Source organism: Kwoniella mangroviensis (assembly GCF_000507465.2).
Source record: "Kwoniella mangroviensis CBS 8507 chromosome 1 map unlocalized Ctg01, whole genome shotgun sequence".
Classification (NCBI taxonomy): domain Eukaryota; kingdom Fungi; phylum Basidiomycota; class Tremellomycetes; order Tremellales; family Cryptococcaceae; genus Kwoniella; species Kwoniella mangrovensis.
This window is the reverse complement of record NW_027062533.1, coordinates 11,599,150-11,617,081: the sequence shown is the minus strand read 5'-3', so window position 1 is coordinate 11,617,081 and position 17,932 is coordinate 11,599,150. Positions and strand designations below refer to the sequence as shown.

The 17,932-nt window shown below is 43.2% G+C and overlaps 8 protein-coding genes across 8 annotated transcripts; 3 read left to right on the top strand and 5 right to left on the bottom strand.

Annotated features, from left to right (window-relative positions):
• Nucleotides 1-286: 286 nt before the first annotated feature.
• I203_104400 (uncharacterized protein) lies at nt 287-2,370 on the top strand (the record flags this gene model as incomplete). Its single annotated transcript, XM_019144008.1, has 5 exons — nt 287-1,323; nt 1,407-1,498; nt 1,571-1,661; nt 1,737-1,849; nt 1,925-2,370. The coding sequence occupies 5 exons, from the start codon at nt 287-289 to the stop codon at nt 2,368-2,370; spliced, it is 1,779 nt and encodes a 592-aa protein (XP_019007057.1).
• A 429-nt stretch (nt 2,371-2,799) lies between these two features.
• Nucleotides 2,800-4,663, bottom strand: I203_104399 (RuvB-like helicase 1; the record flags this gene model as incomplete). Its single annotated transcript, XM_019144009.1, has 4 exons — nt 2,800-3,303; nt 3,406-3,953; nt 4,036-4,168; nt 4,379-4,663. The coding sequence occupies 4 exons, from the start codon at nt 4,661-4,663 to the stop codon at nt 2,800-2,802; spliced, it is 1,470 nt and encodes a 489-aa protein (XP_019007058.1).
• Nucleotides 4,664-5,220: 557 nt separating this feature from the next.
• Nucleotides 5,221-5,682, top strand: I203_104398 (mitochondrial 54S ribosomal protein bL34m; the record flags this gene model as incomplete). Its single annotated transcript, XM_019144010.1, has 1 exon — nt 5,221-5,682. The coding sequence occupies one exon, from the start codon at nt 5,221-5,223 to the stop codon at nt 5,680-5,682; it is 462 nt and encodes a 153-aa protein (XP_019007059.1).
• A 502-nt stretch (nt 5,683-6,184) lies between these two features.
• I203_104397 (uncharacterized protein) lies at nt 6,185-8,886 on the bottom strand (the record flags this gene model as incomplete). The annotated part of the gene is made up of 7 exons (XM_019144011.2): nt 6,185-6,388; nt 6,474-6,590; nt 6,725-6,848; nt 6,939-7,297; nt 7,371-7,440; nt 7,509-8,212; nt 8,290-8,886. The coding sequence occupies 7 exons, from the start codon at nt 8,884-8,886 to the stop codon at nt 6,185-6,187; spliced, it is 2,175 nt and encodes a 724-aa protein (XP_019007060.2).
• Nucleotides 8,887-9,299: 413 nt separating this feature from the next.
• On the top strand, nt 9,300-12,119 carry I203_104396 (uncharacterized protein; the record flags this gene model as incomplete). The annotated part of the gene is made up of 7 exons (XM_019144012.1): nt 9,300-9,507; nt 9,616-9,925; nt 10,006-10,703; nt 10,772-10,942; nt 11,003-11,243; nt 11,309-11,702; nt 11,823-12,119. The coding sequence occupies 7 exons, from the start codon at nt 9,300-9,302 to the stop codon at nt 12,117-12,119; spliced, it is 2,319 nt and encodes a 772-aa protein (XP_019007061.1).
• Nucleotides 12,120-12,296: 177 nt separating this feature from the next.
• Nucleotides 12,297-13,250, bottom strand: I203_104395 (uncharacterized protein; the record flags this gene model as incomplete). The annotated part of the gene is made up of 1 exon (XM_019144013.1): nt 12,297-13,250. One exon carries the CDS (start codon nt 13,248-13,250, stop codon nt 12,297-12,299), a length of 954 nt encoding a protein of 317 aa, XP_019007062.1.
• A 766-nt stretch (nt 13,251-14,016) lies between these two features.
• On the bottom strand, nt 14,017-14,661 carry I203_104394 (uncharacterized protein; the record flags this gene model as incomplete). Its single annotated transcript, XM_019144014.1, has 1 exon — nt 14,017-14,661. The coding sequence occupies one exon, from the start codon at nt 14,659-14,661 to the stop codon at nt 14,017-14,019; it is 645 nt and encodes a 214-aa protein (XP_019007063.1).
• Nucleotides 14,662-15,401: 740 nt separating this feature from the next.
• Nucleotides 15,402-16,178, bottom strand: I203_104393 (uncharacterized protein; the record flags this gene model as incomplete). Its single annotated transcript, XM_019144015.1, has 1 exon — nt 15,402-16,178. The coding sequence occupies one exon, from the start codon at nt 16,176-16,178 to the stop codon at nt 15,402-15,404; it is 777 nt and encodes a 258-aa protein (XP_019007064.1).
• Between the last annotated feature and the right edge of the window lie 1,754 nt (nt 16,179-17,932).

Here is a 17,932-nt window from a genome sequence, read left to right as displayed (position 1 = left end):
CATACATATGTGAATGGATGAATTGGGGCTGAGATTTGATGTTGATGGGTTATGACGTAGTTACGTACACACACTCGCCGATCACCCTTCAACCGTGTTCACTGGAATTTATTGACATTTCTCTTACTGTCAATCATCGTTACAATACAGTCAAGCATAGAACATACATCTAGATTACATAGAGTAGTATCACAATAGCAATAGAAGCAACCTGTCATATCGTATCGTCAGCCTCGGCTCGGCCTGGAGGGAGATATAATTGAATAAGGATCATTTAAGTGGAAGAATGCCAACACGAATACCCAAATTTACACGTCTCACTTCAGTCAAAGCTGTACAAGCTCGTATACCAATCAGGGCCCCAGCTATACTGGCATCTCAACCAACAAGTTCAAAATCACTCTACCCAATCTCCCAGAGAAACTCATTCCAACCTGTACAACTCCGACAGATACATACTTCTCTTCTAATCAAATTCTCGAACAAAGAACTTCCCCCTACATCCAATCCTAAAAATTCCAACAATGGTCATCATCCTCCGATAGAAGGAGCTACCGACCTCTCTCACGCACACTTCATATCCTCGGCGTCACCTTCATCAGATTTCAATCCTTCTCAAACGCCCACAGCAGGCCAAGATCAAACATCGTCTACCACCGAAGATGTTAATCTGAACTTATCTTCTACCTCTTCTCCTTCGTCTCCCACGAATGGACAGGAATTGGAAGAATGGCAAGGCAAATTATCGCCTACTTCCTCACACCTATTCAAACTTCTGATCCCCCTTCCAACCGCTTCAGCAAGTCCTAGACAGACGGCATTCTTGTTACATCCTTCACAACCACTCTCTCACCTCAGTCGTTTAATTATCGGTTCGTTACCTGGCAAATATGTAAACTCCGAGATTACCTATTTGTCAGTAACGGGGGAAGCTAAAGATCTAGATAGTCATTTGAGAAATGCAGCTTCAGAAGAACAGAGAGAAAGACAGGAAGGTGGACCATATTTGGATCAAAGGCAGAGTGATGGTCATAAATTCCAAGAAGTATCTTGGTCTCAATCAACGGATTTGAGTGATTTTATCAAACAATCTTGTCTTAATGAGAAATTCAAAATTGTCATCTCACCTGCATCCTCACACTCATCCAACGACAACAAATCGAACAATCCCGTGGAAAGGAAATCAAAAGAAGAAGGACAAAGACAGGGCGATTTGGTATTAGAAGTGATCATACCTTCTTTCTCTAGTCGAACACATTATATACGTAGGAGATTATTGAGTTTGACGAAAGAATTGGATAGGATGACTAAACAGAAGAAAGAGTAAGTTGATTGAATGTTAGATGGTACCCAAAGACAGGCAACAAATAGGTGGGTATGGATAGCTAATGCTTGTGATATCACAGTATCGATTATAAAGCTCATAGGGGTGCTCAGAGATTGGCAGTAGCTGCTTTAGGAGGTGGAGTGGTATATTGGGCAGCGGTCATACGGTGGAGTGAGTGATAGCTTCCATTCTCCTTACCTATTGAATCTATCTTCAATTACTGATGGACCGTTCTTCTATTAGCCTTCTTCACCGATGCAGGATGGGATATGATGGAACCTGTGACTTGGGCGACCGGATTTGCAGCTCTTTTAGGCTCAGCGGCATTCTTGATGTGAGTACGATCCGTCACTCTCGCCATGTTTATGTCTAATTTTCTGACTTCACTACTCTCTCTGTCCGTCTCAAGTTATCATAACAGGGAGGTATCCTATTCATCCTTATTGGATCTTTCGATAACAGCCAGACAGAGGAAGCTGTACGATCAAGCTGGCCTGGATATCGACAAATGGACAGAGATGGGTAAGTCACTTGACGCAAATGTAACGATCTTTGCATGAAGTGTTCGTGCTAAGACGAAATGACGGATACATCCAGTTTCCGAAGCCAAGACACTTCGAAGGGAAATAACTCGTATAGCCTCAGATTACGATATCGAATGGAAAGGTGAACTGGAATCTGAAAATGTGAGTAAGACAGAAAAAGCCACCAAGACAATAAGAGATAAGAGAGAAAAGGCATCAAACGACAGTCCCACTTCGACGGCTACCTCTACGGAGAATGAACAGTCCGAGGAGGAAGAGGAGAAACAGGAGAAACAGGAAAAGATAGATATAGATGCTACCATTCAAGAAGCATCCGATCTGGCCGAACAATCAGAAGAGAAAAGAAGCAAAGAACAATCTGCTCAGAGGAAAGGTAAAGTCGTTGATACGCCGGAGGATAAAAAGGATAGAGGGACGAATGCGAGAAAAGGTGGAGAGGGAAAGAGTGATAGTGAAATTGTAGGTGAGAAAAAGGCGAAGCAGGTTATTGATGGATGAAGAAGGGGACATGAAGGATATATTGAGATGTACCAATGCCCCAATAGGATGATATTGTCTTTTAATAGTAGCCCAAATAAGTGGGAACTTATGGTAGAGGAAAAACACGAGAAAACGTCATTGACGAGTTAAGCACTGTTGAGACATACACGATAGATGGATAGATAGCAAATGTATAGAAAAGAAGGTAGACAGATGATTATGTATTATAGTGTATATATTGATGCATGCTGATAATGACTCATATTCTGTAACATGATCATATCTGCAATTTGCACTATTACAGAACCTTTTTTTGGGCAATGGATATCGACTATCGTCTAATCTATAAACTGCTATATTATCTTATAACCTGTCTACAGTATCTACTGTTCACTTATCCCCTACTTTTTGCTCTACCCTAGCAATGAATTCATGGTCACTTCCATCCTAATACTTATTTTCCAAAGATTCTAAATCCTTCAATATCCCCGTCGACCTCTTAGCATCCAAGAACAGATCATTCAACTCTTCGATATCTTCCATACTGACTCCTCCGCCGGTTGCCCCAGTCTTCGTCTTATTGAGTATGTTCGAAGGAGTGAGTAACTGCAGGACAAATCTCAATGAAGTCTTTTCACCTTGTTCCGCCAATTTATCTAAAGCCTCTCCTGTAATTTGTATATTCTCAATCTTACATCTCATTTCTAATATCCTTTTAATTTCCTCTTTCTTGTATAAGGAGGTTTTTACTATCATACATCTATCCAGCAGGTCGATAGGTATACCATGAGGTGATCTAATTCCTTCACTTGATGATCCAAGTATCCCATCATATTCTGTCCCTCGAATTGTACATATACCTCTATTCGAGGCTAGGACGACATAGGGTGATAAAGGAGATTCGAGTGCTCGGTTTAGATAGGTGAAACATTCCATATCGAGCATGTGGACCTGCACAGTGAAACCATGAACAAGATTAGTCGGTGTGATCACCAAGTTAGATAGAAGACAGGATCGAATACGACAGAACGAAGGGTAAAGTCTAGAACTCACCTCATCAATGAACAACACACCAGGAACCAGCTCTGCCACCCCCTGTTCGATATACTTGTCAACCACTTTATTGATTTCCTTCCTCAACTTATCTGTCACCTCTGTTCTTCCTCCTTTGACCAATTGACCCATGACAGACATGATATCCTGACCTCCTTGAGGTTTCGCATTTGCCATATCCAAATCGTTCAACGTAACATCTTGTACCAATTCTTTCCTCTTATGTACATCACCTTTCGGTAAGGGTACATATTCTTCGGCTTCCAAATCGTATTCTGACGCGTAGGCATCTGATCGACCGACACGCTTGACAGCACCTGTATTGGCTTCTATGTAGATTACATCTCCAATAACGACTCTTTCTTTCTGTATAGCTTCGTAGACTGATGGATCCAGTCGGAGCTGCTTGGTCCCCTTGACTGTCTTTAGACCGACAATAACGTGTGAGATGGTTTTGCCATAGCCAGATAAGGGGTTCTCAGCCTCGGATGGGGTGAGCTCGGTCACCTCTCCTTCGTACACTTCTTTGGTCTCTTTGATACGAAGGCCTGACACAGATGAAGATGAGGTCAGCTTGACTTTGTTTGAAAAATGGGATGCAGGATAATCCCATCTGCCTGTATGACCCACCTATAGCACGTCTGAAACAACCGCCCAACACTTCGGTTTTCTTGACTTCGCCCGAATACACTTCTGATCCCACCATCGCGCAGAAAGGTACCTTCGAGCCTAGTTCTTGACTGAGAGCGAGAGCGAGAGCGGTCTAGAGATGTAGTTCAAAAAATCAGCGTATGAGCGTGTATCTTATTGATATTTCCTCCACTCCCTCTAAAACGCAACGTTTATCGATCTTCTATCAGTGATCCTACTCTGATGATGTCTAATTCAGTGGATCTGGATATGGGTATGAACGCAGTCCCATAAATTCCAATCCATTTACTCCTCATATCCCAAAAGGGCAGTCCCAACTCACCTTACCAGTCCCCGGTGGTCCAACAAGTAACAAAGGTCTACCGGAATGTCTACCCAACTTCAACAAACTCAAATGTAATCCCAAAGCTTCCCTCGCTAGATTCTGACCTATGAAACCCTGTGAGAAATCCATGGCTGTCCCATCGTCGGCGAGACCCAATCCCTTGATATGACTGTGAGTTGCGATTCTTGATTCTCTCAGTGTCGATGGGGGAGGAGGTTGGGTGATGATCCCTCCTGGGTTTGGTTGAGGGGCTGAAGAGGAGGAAGAGGCGATTGCTGACATCGTGTCGGTGTTGAATGCCTGTGCATATATGAGCGAATGGGTGAGGGAACGAGATGAAGACGGATGACAGAGAAAGGAATGGTCACACATACATGAACATTTAAGCAGGCTGTGATGGTTGTATGGGACGTAATGGGATGTGAATCTGGGTCAGTCGAATATTTTCTGATACCCACTCGAGTATTTTTAATCAATTTATCCCAATCCTCACATATCAATTTCACTCAACCATCGCATTCCCCAACGATGGTCTGATATATTGATAAAATGCATCATCTGCGATCCACCAGTCTCTCCTTTTGTCCTACACCACCAAATTATAACAATCAATACATTCATACATACATATACACCTACCCAGAACCGAGAACACAGGACGAATCGAAGCTGACTTCAAGATTCACTTTATTACCGATTCATATACTTTTGCAATCACTTCGTCCGACAAACTTACAACCACACCAAAATCACAAACTCACGACAGGAAGGCGTTGATTGACCTGCTCTTGCCCTCTTCCCTCATCTAAAAAAATAAACGATAATTATATCCAGCCATCATGCCCCGATTACCTCGAGCCATCTTCCCTCTCCTCCCTCGACCACCTCTCCCACTCTCTGGCCCAAAACCGAAATTCTCTCTAAATTCCACCCTCCGATTCAACCCTCTCTCATCAACTGAACCATTCCATCCTTCCTTCTCCTCAACATCATCTTCTCAGTACCAATCATCCCTTTCATACCTATTTGGTGATCACCCAACAATCCCATCTTCACCTTCACCATATCGAACAATGATTTCCAACCATTACTCTCCATTATCCAGTCTGACCGCTCAACCATACCGAGCTCGAAGTGCACTCGGTAGTTTGAGGTTCATAGCGATGGGTACTTTCTATCAACCTTCTCAGAGGAAAAGGAAGAACAAACATGGTTTCTTATCTAGGTTGAGAGGTGGTAGGAATAATAGGAAAATTATTTTCAGGAGGTTGTTGAAAGGGAGGAAGAACATGTCTCATTAGGTGTGAAATGCGACTGTTATCAGTGCACAGCGAGGGGGAATTATGAAGAATGATCAAGCGAGGTGATGAAGAGTCAAGGGAAGAAAGATGTCTATAAAGTGAAAAGAAAAGGAAAGAAAGTGGAAGGAGGAGTTAGGGGAAAAGTGAATATATAGAATTACAGAACCTCAGAAACGATTGGTGTTTCATTACTTACTATAGATCAAATATAGATGCGTTTATCATGATATTGTTTTTCCCCTTTATCTAACGATTTTCCTCCCATTATGAATACCCCAACTCAAGTATATGACTATTCAATTCTCATGCATTCATCTAATATTTATAGCATATTGCACATGAACGATAGAAGAGACGAGATAATACAAGGTACACAAACAGGGGTATAAGTATATGTAAATGTGTATATCAATGGGTTTTCAAGGTGAAGGGTATATATAAGGAGAGAAGGAATGATCTGATAATCTAAAAGTGTTATTATACAGGGTTTTGTTTTGTGATATCACCTAGCTACCCCACTACCCAGCCAGTCTCTCGCACTCCCACTTGCGCCAAACCTCCTAACTTCCTCTGGAGGAGGTCCAACCATCTTACCAATCAAATAAGGCAATTTACCATTTGGGCAAATATCCTTCAACAACCTGACATATCTAGCTAACTCGAGGTGCAGAGTAGGATAATACGTAGTAGAGGCTTTACGAAGGGTCTATAGAAGGAAGTCAATGGTCAGTTGTTCAGAGTCTCGTCTGTATCGATGTTCAAGTGTTGAACGACGGATATAAATCACTCACCACCAATATCCTATCCATACCTGAACTCATTAGATCTTCGTGCAATTTCAACGCATCATCCTTATTCTCTATCGCTTGGAATTTACATAATGCATTGAGTAATTTGAAATGTATCGTCTAAATGTTATCCACTCAAAAGTCAGTACTCAGCCAATCTCAAATGATCAAGATCAGACAACAGATCAAAAATAAGATGAAAAGTCATAAAATCCATGTCTGCGAAACGAATAAGTGAAATCGAAATCACTCACAACATAATTCATAGCTTCAAACTCTACTCCACCAGTCGCACCTCCAGGAGCGACCGGTTTCTCTACCAGGTTCTCATCGACTTCTGAGATATCCCATAAAGTGTTAGAAGCGTGACACATGATCCTATAGAAAGACATACACAATACATGATCAGCTGTGGTAAAACAAACATACACCGATGAAAATTGTAAGTAAAAGGGAAATTCAACTTACCAGAAATAATCTCTACATATATCACTCAACTCTCCTACCCAAGCCTTGAAAACTCTAGGCCTATGAGCCTTAGTCACGAATTCGTGCTGTTCTTTCGTCGGATCAGGTAAATCAGGTATCAAAAGTCCTTTCACTTCTTGCACTATATCTATTTCCGATTTGTCATCAAACCTAATCGTACTGGTTTTAGGTCCGTTTCTTGAAGAGGAGGAAGGAGGGAAAAGGTCGAAGAGGAATAACCATAATTCAATGATGATCTGCCTCGAAGCTAAATCACCAGGTTTCTTCTCTGAGAACAACAAGTTGGATATTGATGGGAAAGGTTGTGGGAAATGTGATCGTAGTGCTATTTTACCAATCTACACGAAATGTAACCCGCTGAATGAGCTATCATACATTAGGAGAGACGAGAAAGGGAAATGGAAAGCTCACCTCCGAAGTGGAGAGCGCCTTGACGCATCTCAGTAATTCGTATAACATCTGATCATCGTGCTGTTCTTCCCTACCACACAAAATCATACGGTATATCCATCAGCTGAGATCACCTTCAGAACGTCCACTCCAACTCACCTCCACTCAATATCCAAAAGATCTTTCAACCTATCTAAAATCAGATCATACCCTTTCATCTCTAAGAATGTCCCAACCCAAGTTGTACTCTCATGTCTAAGCAGCATTCTCAATTTTTTGGCTTTTCCTACATCCATGTTAAGATCTGTCCCCTTGTGAGCATTCAACCAAGTGATAAAGGAATCAGGTTGTTCTCCCATGGAGATATTCAGACCTTTTCCGGATGATCTGCCTAAAGACGATGAGTTGGAAGTTGATGGACTGAACAATCCCGATAGAGGTCTACTTGGACCTGAACTTGAACCGGACCCAGACGATGTGGAAGCTCGAGGTAAATCCATTGATTGGCCTCTTGAATTGCTACCATATCCAAGAGGAGGAGACATAATACCTCTATTATTTCCTTCGTTATTCAAATTGGGCGAAGCTACAATCACGAACCCCTCTCCACCCACATCGTATGTCTTGCCTACTTGCGGTGAACCACTAGGAGAAGAGACTTCTGCAGACGATTTGGTCTTGCGCAATAATGGTGTGGACATCCTTTTCTTGACTTTGGGCGTTGTAGGTGTTGGAGTGGGTAGACCCAAGGATGATAAGATTGTGGGATTGGAATTGAGAGTGGAAAGGAGGATAGAGGATTTGACGTCTGATGAGACTGTGGAAAATTTTTGTCTGACGGTAGCTGGAACTTGGAGCGAGTCCTACAAAAACAGACCGTATCAGTTACTTCAGTCAACTGTAAAACAAATCGAATTCAAGTAAACTTTGATGGACTTACGAGCAAGTGATTGAATTGCATTTCAACATCGGATCTGGATTCCCTCGCACCCATACCCATACCCATATCCATACTCCCTCTCGATACCGGAGTCTGAGTCTGGCTCTGGCTCCCCGCTTGATGTTCCTTCGGTGAAGGTAATTTATTATTCTGATGACCCCATGCAAGGTTCGCACTGGGATATCTAGGTGGGCCCATACTACCTGCACCAACAGGCTTGATATTGGCTCTGTGAGTTTCTCTCAAAGAAGAATCACTCGAATCTGATCGTTGAGCATGAGAGGTCCTAGGTAGCGGTCTACCAGATACGGAAGCATGGCTCGATTTTTGCATCTGATGGGTTTTGACAGGTGTTGGCTTTTGATGGGGGTTCGGCATAGATGATCGATGGTGATTCGTATGACCGGCTGCAGGAGATGAAGAAGTGGGATGGGGTGATGGGTTGGATGATCTTTGGGGATGAGGTTGTGGGAATTGCTGCATGAGTTGTTTGGCTTGGTCCGCACGTACGGGCATACCTGGAGTGACCATTGGAGGAGGTCTCGAGCCTGATGGTCGACGGACTTGAGGTCTACCATGGGTGTGTACTGATGACATAGTAATCAATCGATCTATCTCATGAGATTTGGTGCGGAATGTAACAAGGTAATTGGGATATGAACTTTGGAAAAAGTGAGACACTGCGACACTGCTAATGACGATGAGCAGGGTTGAGAGATGTCAAGTCAAGTTGAATGATAGATTCTTAGTTGGTAGAGGTGGCTTTCAACTTGTTGACACTCAAGACTGACCACGTGGCACAACCACCACAAAGGGAAAAGCAGTCGCGCAAGCATCCGTGGCTGCCACAACGGCAGTCATCGCCGTATTTCCGCCACGCATCTCACCCACTTGGCTCGTCGTTGATGAGCTATGTATCGTACAGAGATTTCAATATTCACAACGCTCAGAGCTCTTCTTTAGATTGACTAAACTCATTCAGCATACCCTAGTTCATCTCCGCTGACAAGATGTCGGCACTGAACTTACCAAAACCCGTCAACACGTACGCTGGGGAGGACGAACTCCGACAAATACCCAATGGGAGCGCTACAAATGGGAACGGTACACCGGCAGCTGAAGAGGATGAAGGTCAAGGAGGTATGGAGGAGGATCGACCGGTGAGGGCAAGTGATAAGTTGAAAGTTGGGATCATCTATCCTCCCCGAGAAATCAGAAGTGAGTCGCTTTTCTCTTGGTCTTCATCTCAAGCAACAACATATGCCATTCCAGCACCAGTATGTTGAAATGGATAGATCTGATACGTGATTTACTGTGTTTTTGCAGATATCGTCGATAAAACAGCCAATCACATATCTAAATCACCCACTCCCTTACTCTTAGAAGAGAAAATAAGAGAACATCAGAAAAGCGATCCTAAATTCGCTTTCTTGAACGATGCTGATCCGTATCATCAATATTATCGATACATGTTGGTGAAAGTTAAAGAAGATGCCGATGATGTTGCAGCGGGAATATCAACTTCGACACCTGTACCAGAAGAGAAGAAGGATAAGAAGGAAGATGTGATCAACGCTTATGAGCCGAAACCTTGGGAATTTCTGGTTGACTTACCTGGTGTGACAGCAATGGATCTGTAAGTTCCTCTCAGCTCTTAGAAAATAAACGGGAGTCAATCTCTCTGACTGGATATCTATGTTTCTGGTTATTTTATAGGGATATCCTCCGACTCACCGCTCTGTTCCATGCTCGTCGAGGTCGATCTTTCCTTTCTTCTCTATCGGTCAAAGAAGGTCGAAATTACCAATTCGACTTCCTCCGACCTACCCATTCTTTATATGGATATTACAATCGCATGGTCGAATCTTACCAAAAAGTCATGCAACCTCCTCCAGGATTGATCGAAAACTTGGTAAAAGAAGCTAATGACCCTGAGATCAAATGGAAGACATTGGAAGAAGCACGGAATAGGGCAGAATGGGAAAAGGGAAGAAGGAAGAGGGAAGATATCAAAGCTAAAGAAGAAGAGGAAGAGGCAAAAGCATTTGCTGCTATAGATTGGCAAGACTTCGTAACAGTAGAAACTATCGAGTTTACGCAGAATGATGAACAGCTAGAATTGCCTCCTCCAACTTCGATAGATAAACTTAGGACGATGTCGATGGCCGAGAAGAGAATGGCAGCTATGGTCATGGAGGAAACTGGTGCTGGACCAACGGCAGAAACGACTTTCCAGAATGGTCAGAATGCGGATGATGAGATGGAAATTGAGGAAGAAGAGGAAGATGAGGAAGAGGAAGAAGTTAGATTACAGCGTATCAAGGCTGAACAGGAACAGGCTAGAGCGAGGGAGGTACAGAGAGCTGCTATGGAGCAAAGAGGTTTGAAGATTAAGAAGGATTATGTACCGAAAGGTAAGCTGGCGTTGAGCATTTGAGGACTCAATGGCTTGAAAGCTGATGATTCGCCTGACGTCGTATAGGTATACAAAGAGGTGGAAATGTGGGCACAGCCAAATGTCCAAATTGTGGTCAATCGATCCCAGAGAACGAGTTGTCAGAACATATGCGTATCGAATTATTGGATCCGAAATGGAAAGAACAGAAGAAGAACCTCGAGATGCGAAGAGCCCAAGCACAGCAATTGCAACATGGTAAGTAATCAGTCCAACTTCAGTGTACAAGTAGATACTGATGCTCTTTTCGTGCGATAGGTGCCGACGTCGTCGCATCGCTCAAAAATCTGGCTCACGCAAGAACCGATCTGTTCGGGGACGACTTGGACGAAGCTCAAAGGAAACAGCGAGAAGAGGAAGAAAGGCAGAAAAGAAGGGAAAGGGAAAAGATCATTTGGGATGGTCATACGGCTTCTGCAGCAAAGACAACAGAAACTTTCCAAAGTTCATTCAATGTTGAAGATCAAATCAAGAAATTGCATAGCAGAATTGGTTTGACGTGAGTTACATTTTCCCTATTCCAGGTTTATTCAGCTGACTTGGTGAAATTTTCATGTATGACAGTGAAGCACCGGCCAATGCAGCTGGACCACAGATCGGACCCGGTACGCCCGGTGCACCTCAGGCTATCCCACCACCTCTCGCAGCGGGATTACAGACTCCTGGCGGAGGCACTGCGTACTCCGGAGCTACCATCTCCGCTGCACCCACTGGACCGTCCACCAAAGAATACATATCCGCTCCCTATGATCCCTCTTTCGCGCCTTCCCCTCAACCTCCTTCGGCACCGTCTATCCACCCTTCAAGGATGGCAGCTATCAATGCTGCTTCCGCTTCCTCTGGTGGATCGTCACCCCTTGCAGGCCAAGTCAGACCATATGAAGATGATGGCTCGGCTGAGAAACCCGTCTTTAAGAGACCGAAGATTGAGAAATTACCTTATGGCCAGCTTTACACTGTGAGTGATAAATCTCACTTGACCGATATGCACCCACGACAAAGAAATATCATCTTCATCCGTAATTTTCAATGCACCTATGTGTCCGTCATGTGATACTGATTCTGAATGATGGTATAGGAAACCGACTGGACCAATCTTCATCCTGACCCAATAAACATCTCCGTCCAACTCCCCAACATGCCCGAAAAACCAGAATACAAATTGAATGGATCGATAATCACCATTACTGACCTACCCGTAACAACGCTCTTCTCGACCATCAGAGAAAAGATCAAGAGGATTGTTGATGCTGATTTACCGATATCGAGAATGAGGCTGGACTACGGTACAAAGGTTATGAATAACGCTTCAACATTGGCCAGTGTGAACTTAGATGATGGAGATATGCTGAGTTTGGTTCTGAAGAAGAAATAAAACCCCAACTACCAATCGACGGAGCAGTCATGTGTTTGTACATTGGAGTAGGATGTTGATGTATTTGTATGCGATGTATGGTCTGATATTGAAATTATTCTTCATGACTTCTGTCATGAATCAAGCTGTCGATCTAAGATGTGAATTACCTGGTATAATTCAGACAGACTTATCATATCATGCCTTGAATACCTTGTATACAGGTATATCCCCTTTCGAAGATGCTAGACCAGAAGTCAACAGCGATTTGTACTTCTTTGGTAAGAGATCCATCAATTCCGATGGGAATCCGGCAGTTTGCACATTCGATTTCGATTGAGTCCAGCTTTCTATCTCCGTTATCAGCTCGTGTTCTTGAGGTTGGAATTCGTAAGTCTCGCCTTGAGCATAATGATGTCGATTTCCGTATTCGTATTCACTATCAGTATCGGTATCCGAATCATCATTGACACCAAAAATGTCGGTATATCTTTCCTTGAGACCTTGTTGAGCCACCAGACGAACAGCTTGGTTGATCTTTGAGGAATTTTGATTAATTTCGGAGTACGATTTAGCCATTTCCCGAAATTGAGAGTCCAACTCGCCGCCTTTAGCCAATAAAGTTCCATTTAGAATACCTTGGTAAGAAGATATAGTCGAACGAGTCAGGTCATTTGCTCTGTTGAGCAATACTCGATAAGGTTCGATCGATGAATTACGCTTTTTCAATTGGGTTATCTCATCGAATTGAGTCTGGCATCTAGCCCTCAGACCGGAAACTTCATTTTTCACTTGAAGATCAACTGTCAAATCTTCAGTCAGATATTCGATCATCGTTCCTATTTCAGTTCTCCACCTTTCATGTTCTGTCATGTCAGGCCAATTGACATTAGATGTTCTGGAACTTTGAGCCCATAGCTCATTTACCATCTTTGTATAACCTTCTGCACTTTGCCTCAGCTCGGTCAAAATGGCATTGACTTCTCTAAAACCAGTGCAAGAAGTAGGATCATTCGTCACCTCTTTGGACATATCCTGATTAGTGGAAGGATTTTGAGTGTTAGTATTGATCCAATTACCGATCATTCCCTTGCGCATTTCCCCAACGCTTTTTGATGACACTGGGTCATCAGGGTAAATAGAATTGTTCATGGTATGGGTGGGGATGGATGTTCGAAAATAATCAGTGAGAGAGGACAGTGTCGTGGGACTCGAAAAGACGTATACGGCTACTCAACGAAGGATCAAGTTGCGGAGATGGCAATACGAAATTGAACACGCTGATACTGTATTTTACAGTATAGTTCTGGTTACATATCGGTTTATGTAGCTTTAAAAGATGTCAGTACTGCACATACCAATGCAAATGTTTAACCAAGAAGCTCTTTCGAACCTTTCTTCTGCCCGCTTCTCCTCAGATAAAGGAGAAGTGTTCAACCATTACATCATCCAGATACACTCCGTGTGCAACGTTGTACTGTATACGGGTGGCATGCTTCGAATCGCGAACCTGGCAAGCACTTGGCGGAACTCGCAGATTGAAAGACTGCTTCACTGTCAAACCTCAAAGGTCATAGGACTGAAAGAGAAACCTCCAAGGTAGCAGTCGGATGGAGAACCTACGAGCTTAGCACAGTACCATTGGCTAATGGGTGTAATGACAATGAGCAAAGGCATACACAGGTCGGTAGCGAGGCTCCCTGCTAAAAGACCCAGTGTGTATCAACTAGCTATCGTAAAGACGTCGACTAAATGATGCATATATCAATATGAATGAAAGTTTTCAACAGAGAGAAAGGGGTTTCCTGTTGTACCTGAGGTCGCGTGACTTGACTAAGAAACTGAAATCGGTGTCTAGGGTATCGTCCTTGATGTATGTCAATGGCTTTCAATCGCAATGGTGATATTCCTTATTCTTTCAAGCGCGACAGTATTTTGAGCCCATGATCGCTTGCATCTTGTACAGCTTATGGCTTGATTGTTGCGCTTCAAAGTATTCCTCTTGGATTTCGTCCCAATTAATCATATCGGCTTTTAGGGGATGATCGAGTGAAATGACTGAGGTGACATATGATGCATTCTGATCGTAATCGCAATCGGAAGCAGCCTCGTACATTTCCCTCCATTTCTCACCAAGGTGATCGGGATATTCGAACCCTTCGATATCCCTACGGGTCGAGGGAATGTTCTCCTCAGAAGCAATGTAACGTTGAGATGCCTCCAAGCATGCTTTCATACTTTCACAAGCTCTGATGATCTTGGTGTGATACTGGGTGATTGTTTCCTCCATTGTTCGAGCATTCCGCAGCTCCGCAACTGCTTGTGCATATGATTGATCTAATTCGCTAGCCTGATGACCTTCAGAAGGGTTTTGCCTACTCACTTCACCGAGACTGCTGAGATCCTTCGCTTCTGGAAGCTGCACACTCGGATCCCTCCCATTTCTGACTGCTGTATCGACCTCATCTGCAATGGCGCTGTATCTGTTGACTTGTTGTTGGAGTGATGCAAGGTCGGAAGAATGGTGAATTATGGACTGATCGTAATTATCGTTGGACTGCATGATTTAATATCCATGAGATTGTGCATAGAAGTGGCATAAGGTAATATACTCTATTCTCTGACTTGGGGTGAATCGTTTTATTGCAATTCGAACTCGCTCATTCAATGCATTGACCTCTCGTCGTATTCCATTTCCTTTCATCAGTCATTGCACGGCGATCACCAAGGATGACATACATACTTTGTACATCTAGTCTCTCTGGGTCTCCCATCCTTTCATAAGCTTACGACCCCACTGGTCAGACGAGTCCCAGGGCGACACGGTATTCATAACCTTTCATCATTGATCATGAGATCAGGGTGTTCTATACAGTATCCTGTATACGTGGCACCCAGAGAAGGATTCGGAGGGGTTACTGCTAATCCTTACGGGTGATGCATGCATTCGAAGCGAAATCATATCTGCCACACCAGAAATATTCCTGACAACTCTGGAGGCTCTGAGTCAAATAAGTCATGTACGATAGACAAGTGAGAAAGATACCAGAATTTCCTACCATTCTTGTACAGTGGAGCTACTTTACAACATAAAGTACGTGATTGACGCTTGTATATACTGTATTGCGTTTATGCTTCGAAGTGAGCATCGCAGTGCTTCTATGGCACCTCGTCTCATACCTGAAGTATACATTGTAACCTCCCAAACAGGTCATGCGCTATATATGTGCATGAAATCATATTGCTTCAATCTTGCAAGATGAAAGGGTCCCAAAATGAAATCTTTCTCCATCACATATCCATCTAGAAATCATCCAACGCTTCACCCATATCATCCATATCAAACCTCCCATTATCCCTATACTCTTTCAGGGCGATCTTTAATTCCGTATACTCAGAGGCCAGTAAGTGTTGTTGGGGATCATCATTGCCTGACAATTCCAATACTTTGGTTATTTCACTTTCGTGAGCTTGTAGATCTTCGAGGCTCTGGGTTAGAATCATCTCATCATCATACATATCAGCCTGCAGAAACTCATAGTCCTCTGAATTGGTACCAGCTTGGTTAAAAGCTTCTCTTGACATATGGAAAGTGTCTATAGCAGTGATAGCTCGACGAACTGTCTTGATAGCCCATCTGGACCATTCAGTCTTATGTGGCCTGGTCCTGTTTATCCATTTCTCCATCAGAGTGTTCATATCAACATCGAGTTTCTGAAAGGTGTTGACCATTGAATGATCGGGGGGAGCTATCAGTGGATCAGGAATGAAGTTGAAGTTCAGGATTGAATCACGATTGTGAACATAAGACTGGAGACTCTTCTCTCCTGCATGAAGAAGTTCCAGCTCCAGATCTTCTGTTCGAGTATCGCGAATCTTCGTATTTTGGATGACGGATTGGAATCGATCGTAGTCGTGCTGAAGGGCTTCATGATTTGATGACATGCTCTGAAAGATCTCTTTCCAAGGGAGGGTGGTATCAATAGAGTCTTCTGCCGTTGCCGTATTCAAATCATTGGCATCGATTGAAGTGGACATGTTCATCACATTTGATGGACCCTGCGATTCCAGGACGAGCATTTTCAATTGGGCTGTACAAGAATGAAAACCGCTCTGTATTCGTGAGCTTTTTGACCTGGAAAGGGAGAATAGTGACATTCGCTTACAATACTCTGATTTATAATGTACCAGGTCCTTATATGCGTGCTAGGCCGTTGAAGAAGAGCGAGAACACAATCACCATAAAGGTTATTTCCAAAGGATCGATCTCTTCGAGCTACTTTATAGTATACTTCTCCTCGGCATACGTGGACAAAAGAAAGACATGGCAAGGATCTTGTCGACCATCGTGTTGTCCGGGTGAAGTAGCTGTAAAGAAGAAAGTCCTAGTGATACGAGATCCTCTCTCATCTGGAAGCTGCAAGTCCAAGTCCCTCGAAATCCTTTTATTCTCGAACTCACGGGTACTGTGCCATAGTAAACATGGATCACTTTTGAGGATCTCAAGACCGCACAATACTGATAAGACTTGAGACGCATCAGTGTACGTAAATCGCTAATCTCATTTTCATACGATCATCCCTGCGCCCTCAGCATCGTATTCCATTTCAGATCAAGTGCTGTTCGGACGAAAGCGAACCCGAACAATCATACTTTCGGAAATGCTTTCTTTTATGCGACATATAACAGCCAAGTTGCTAAGCAAGTTTCATATGTAGATCTGTTTTAGTAAAAGTTGAAAACAGCTATCATCAGTCATCAAACGCCCAGACGATCAAATATGATCTGATCTAAATGTAGATCTTCAGTATCCATGAAACGCCAGAGACTTCCGATGCCAAAAGCCGAATTCCGAAATCAGCCCAAAGTCAAAGACCGAACTTGACTCGAGAAGACTTGCCATAGCAATGTTTCCTCTTCACGTTGGTCAGGTGCTCCGGCAGGTGGTAGTAGTTGGTCGGCCTTCAGTGGTTATTCGAGAGACCACAAATCTCACAACCCATCAAAAAAAAATATAGGTGCTAAATTTGAATTCAGGGCCAAACAGTATGGTACCTGGTGTAAGAGATTCGGAGGAATAAAGTTTTCTGTGGCACTTGCTCAAAGGCAGGGGTCGAGGAACACTTCACTCGCTCGTCAAGTACAATTTGGCTTCACTAGATCATCAGATGATTGTGTCATGTGTGTGCGAGAGAGTATGTGTGTTTCGTTGATTACCAGATGATATACGGGCGCATCATTCCTTGGTTATCAGCAGCTCCCTACTGTTTCAGCAACTGACCATCATTCATCAATCACCAAGTGCATCATCACCATCAAAAGTAAACAGACAAAGATCGACTGATTCAGCTGTTTTACCAAAACAAATTGATCGAATCCCTCAAACATCACCGTGACCATCGGTCCATCGGCATCTTAGAGTATACCTAAATCATTCTTATCTCCCTATAGCACTGAGAGACCATCTCTTCGAATCGTAAAGCAATCAAGGTTTTAGTCTATCGACCCTAATCAAGCTACACCATCCATTCACACAACCTTCACTCAATACAACGCCACCACGCACCACAGAAGAAGAGAAAACACGACTTTACCTCGAGGCAATTTGGTGAATGGCGGAGTAGAGCGATCAAATCGGGGATCGGAGAGATAAAAAAGTGACTTTGTTTGTTTTTTCCAAAGGACAAGGATACGAAGTGGTGTTTTGGGTATAATGGAATTTCACTGGTTAGAAGAACAATAGATTGAGAACTCGTATAACACAAGTTAGTATGAGATGATCATCATGAGTATTTTGTGATGCATTTTCAATATATATGGCTGGCTGACGAAAG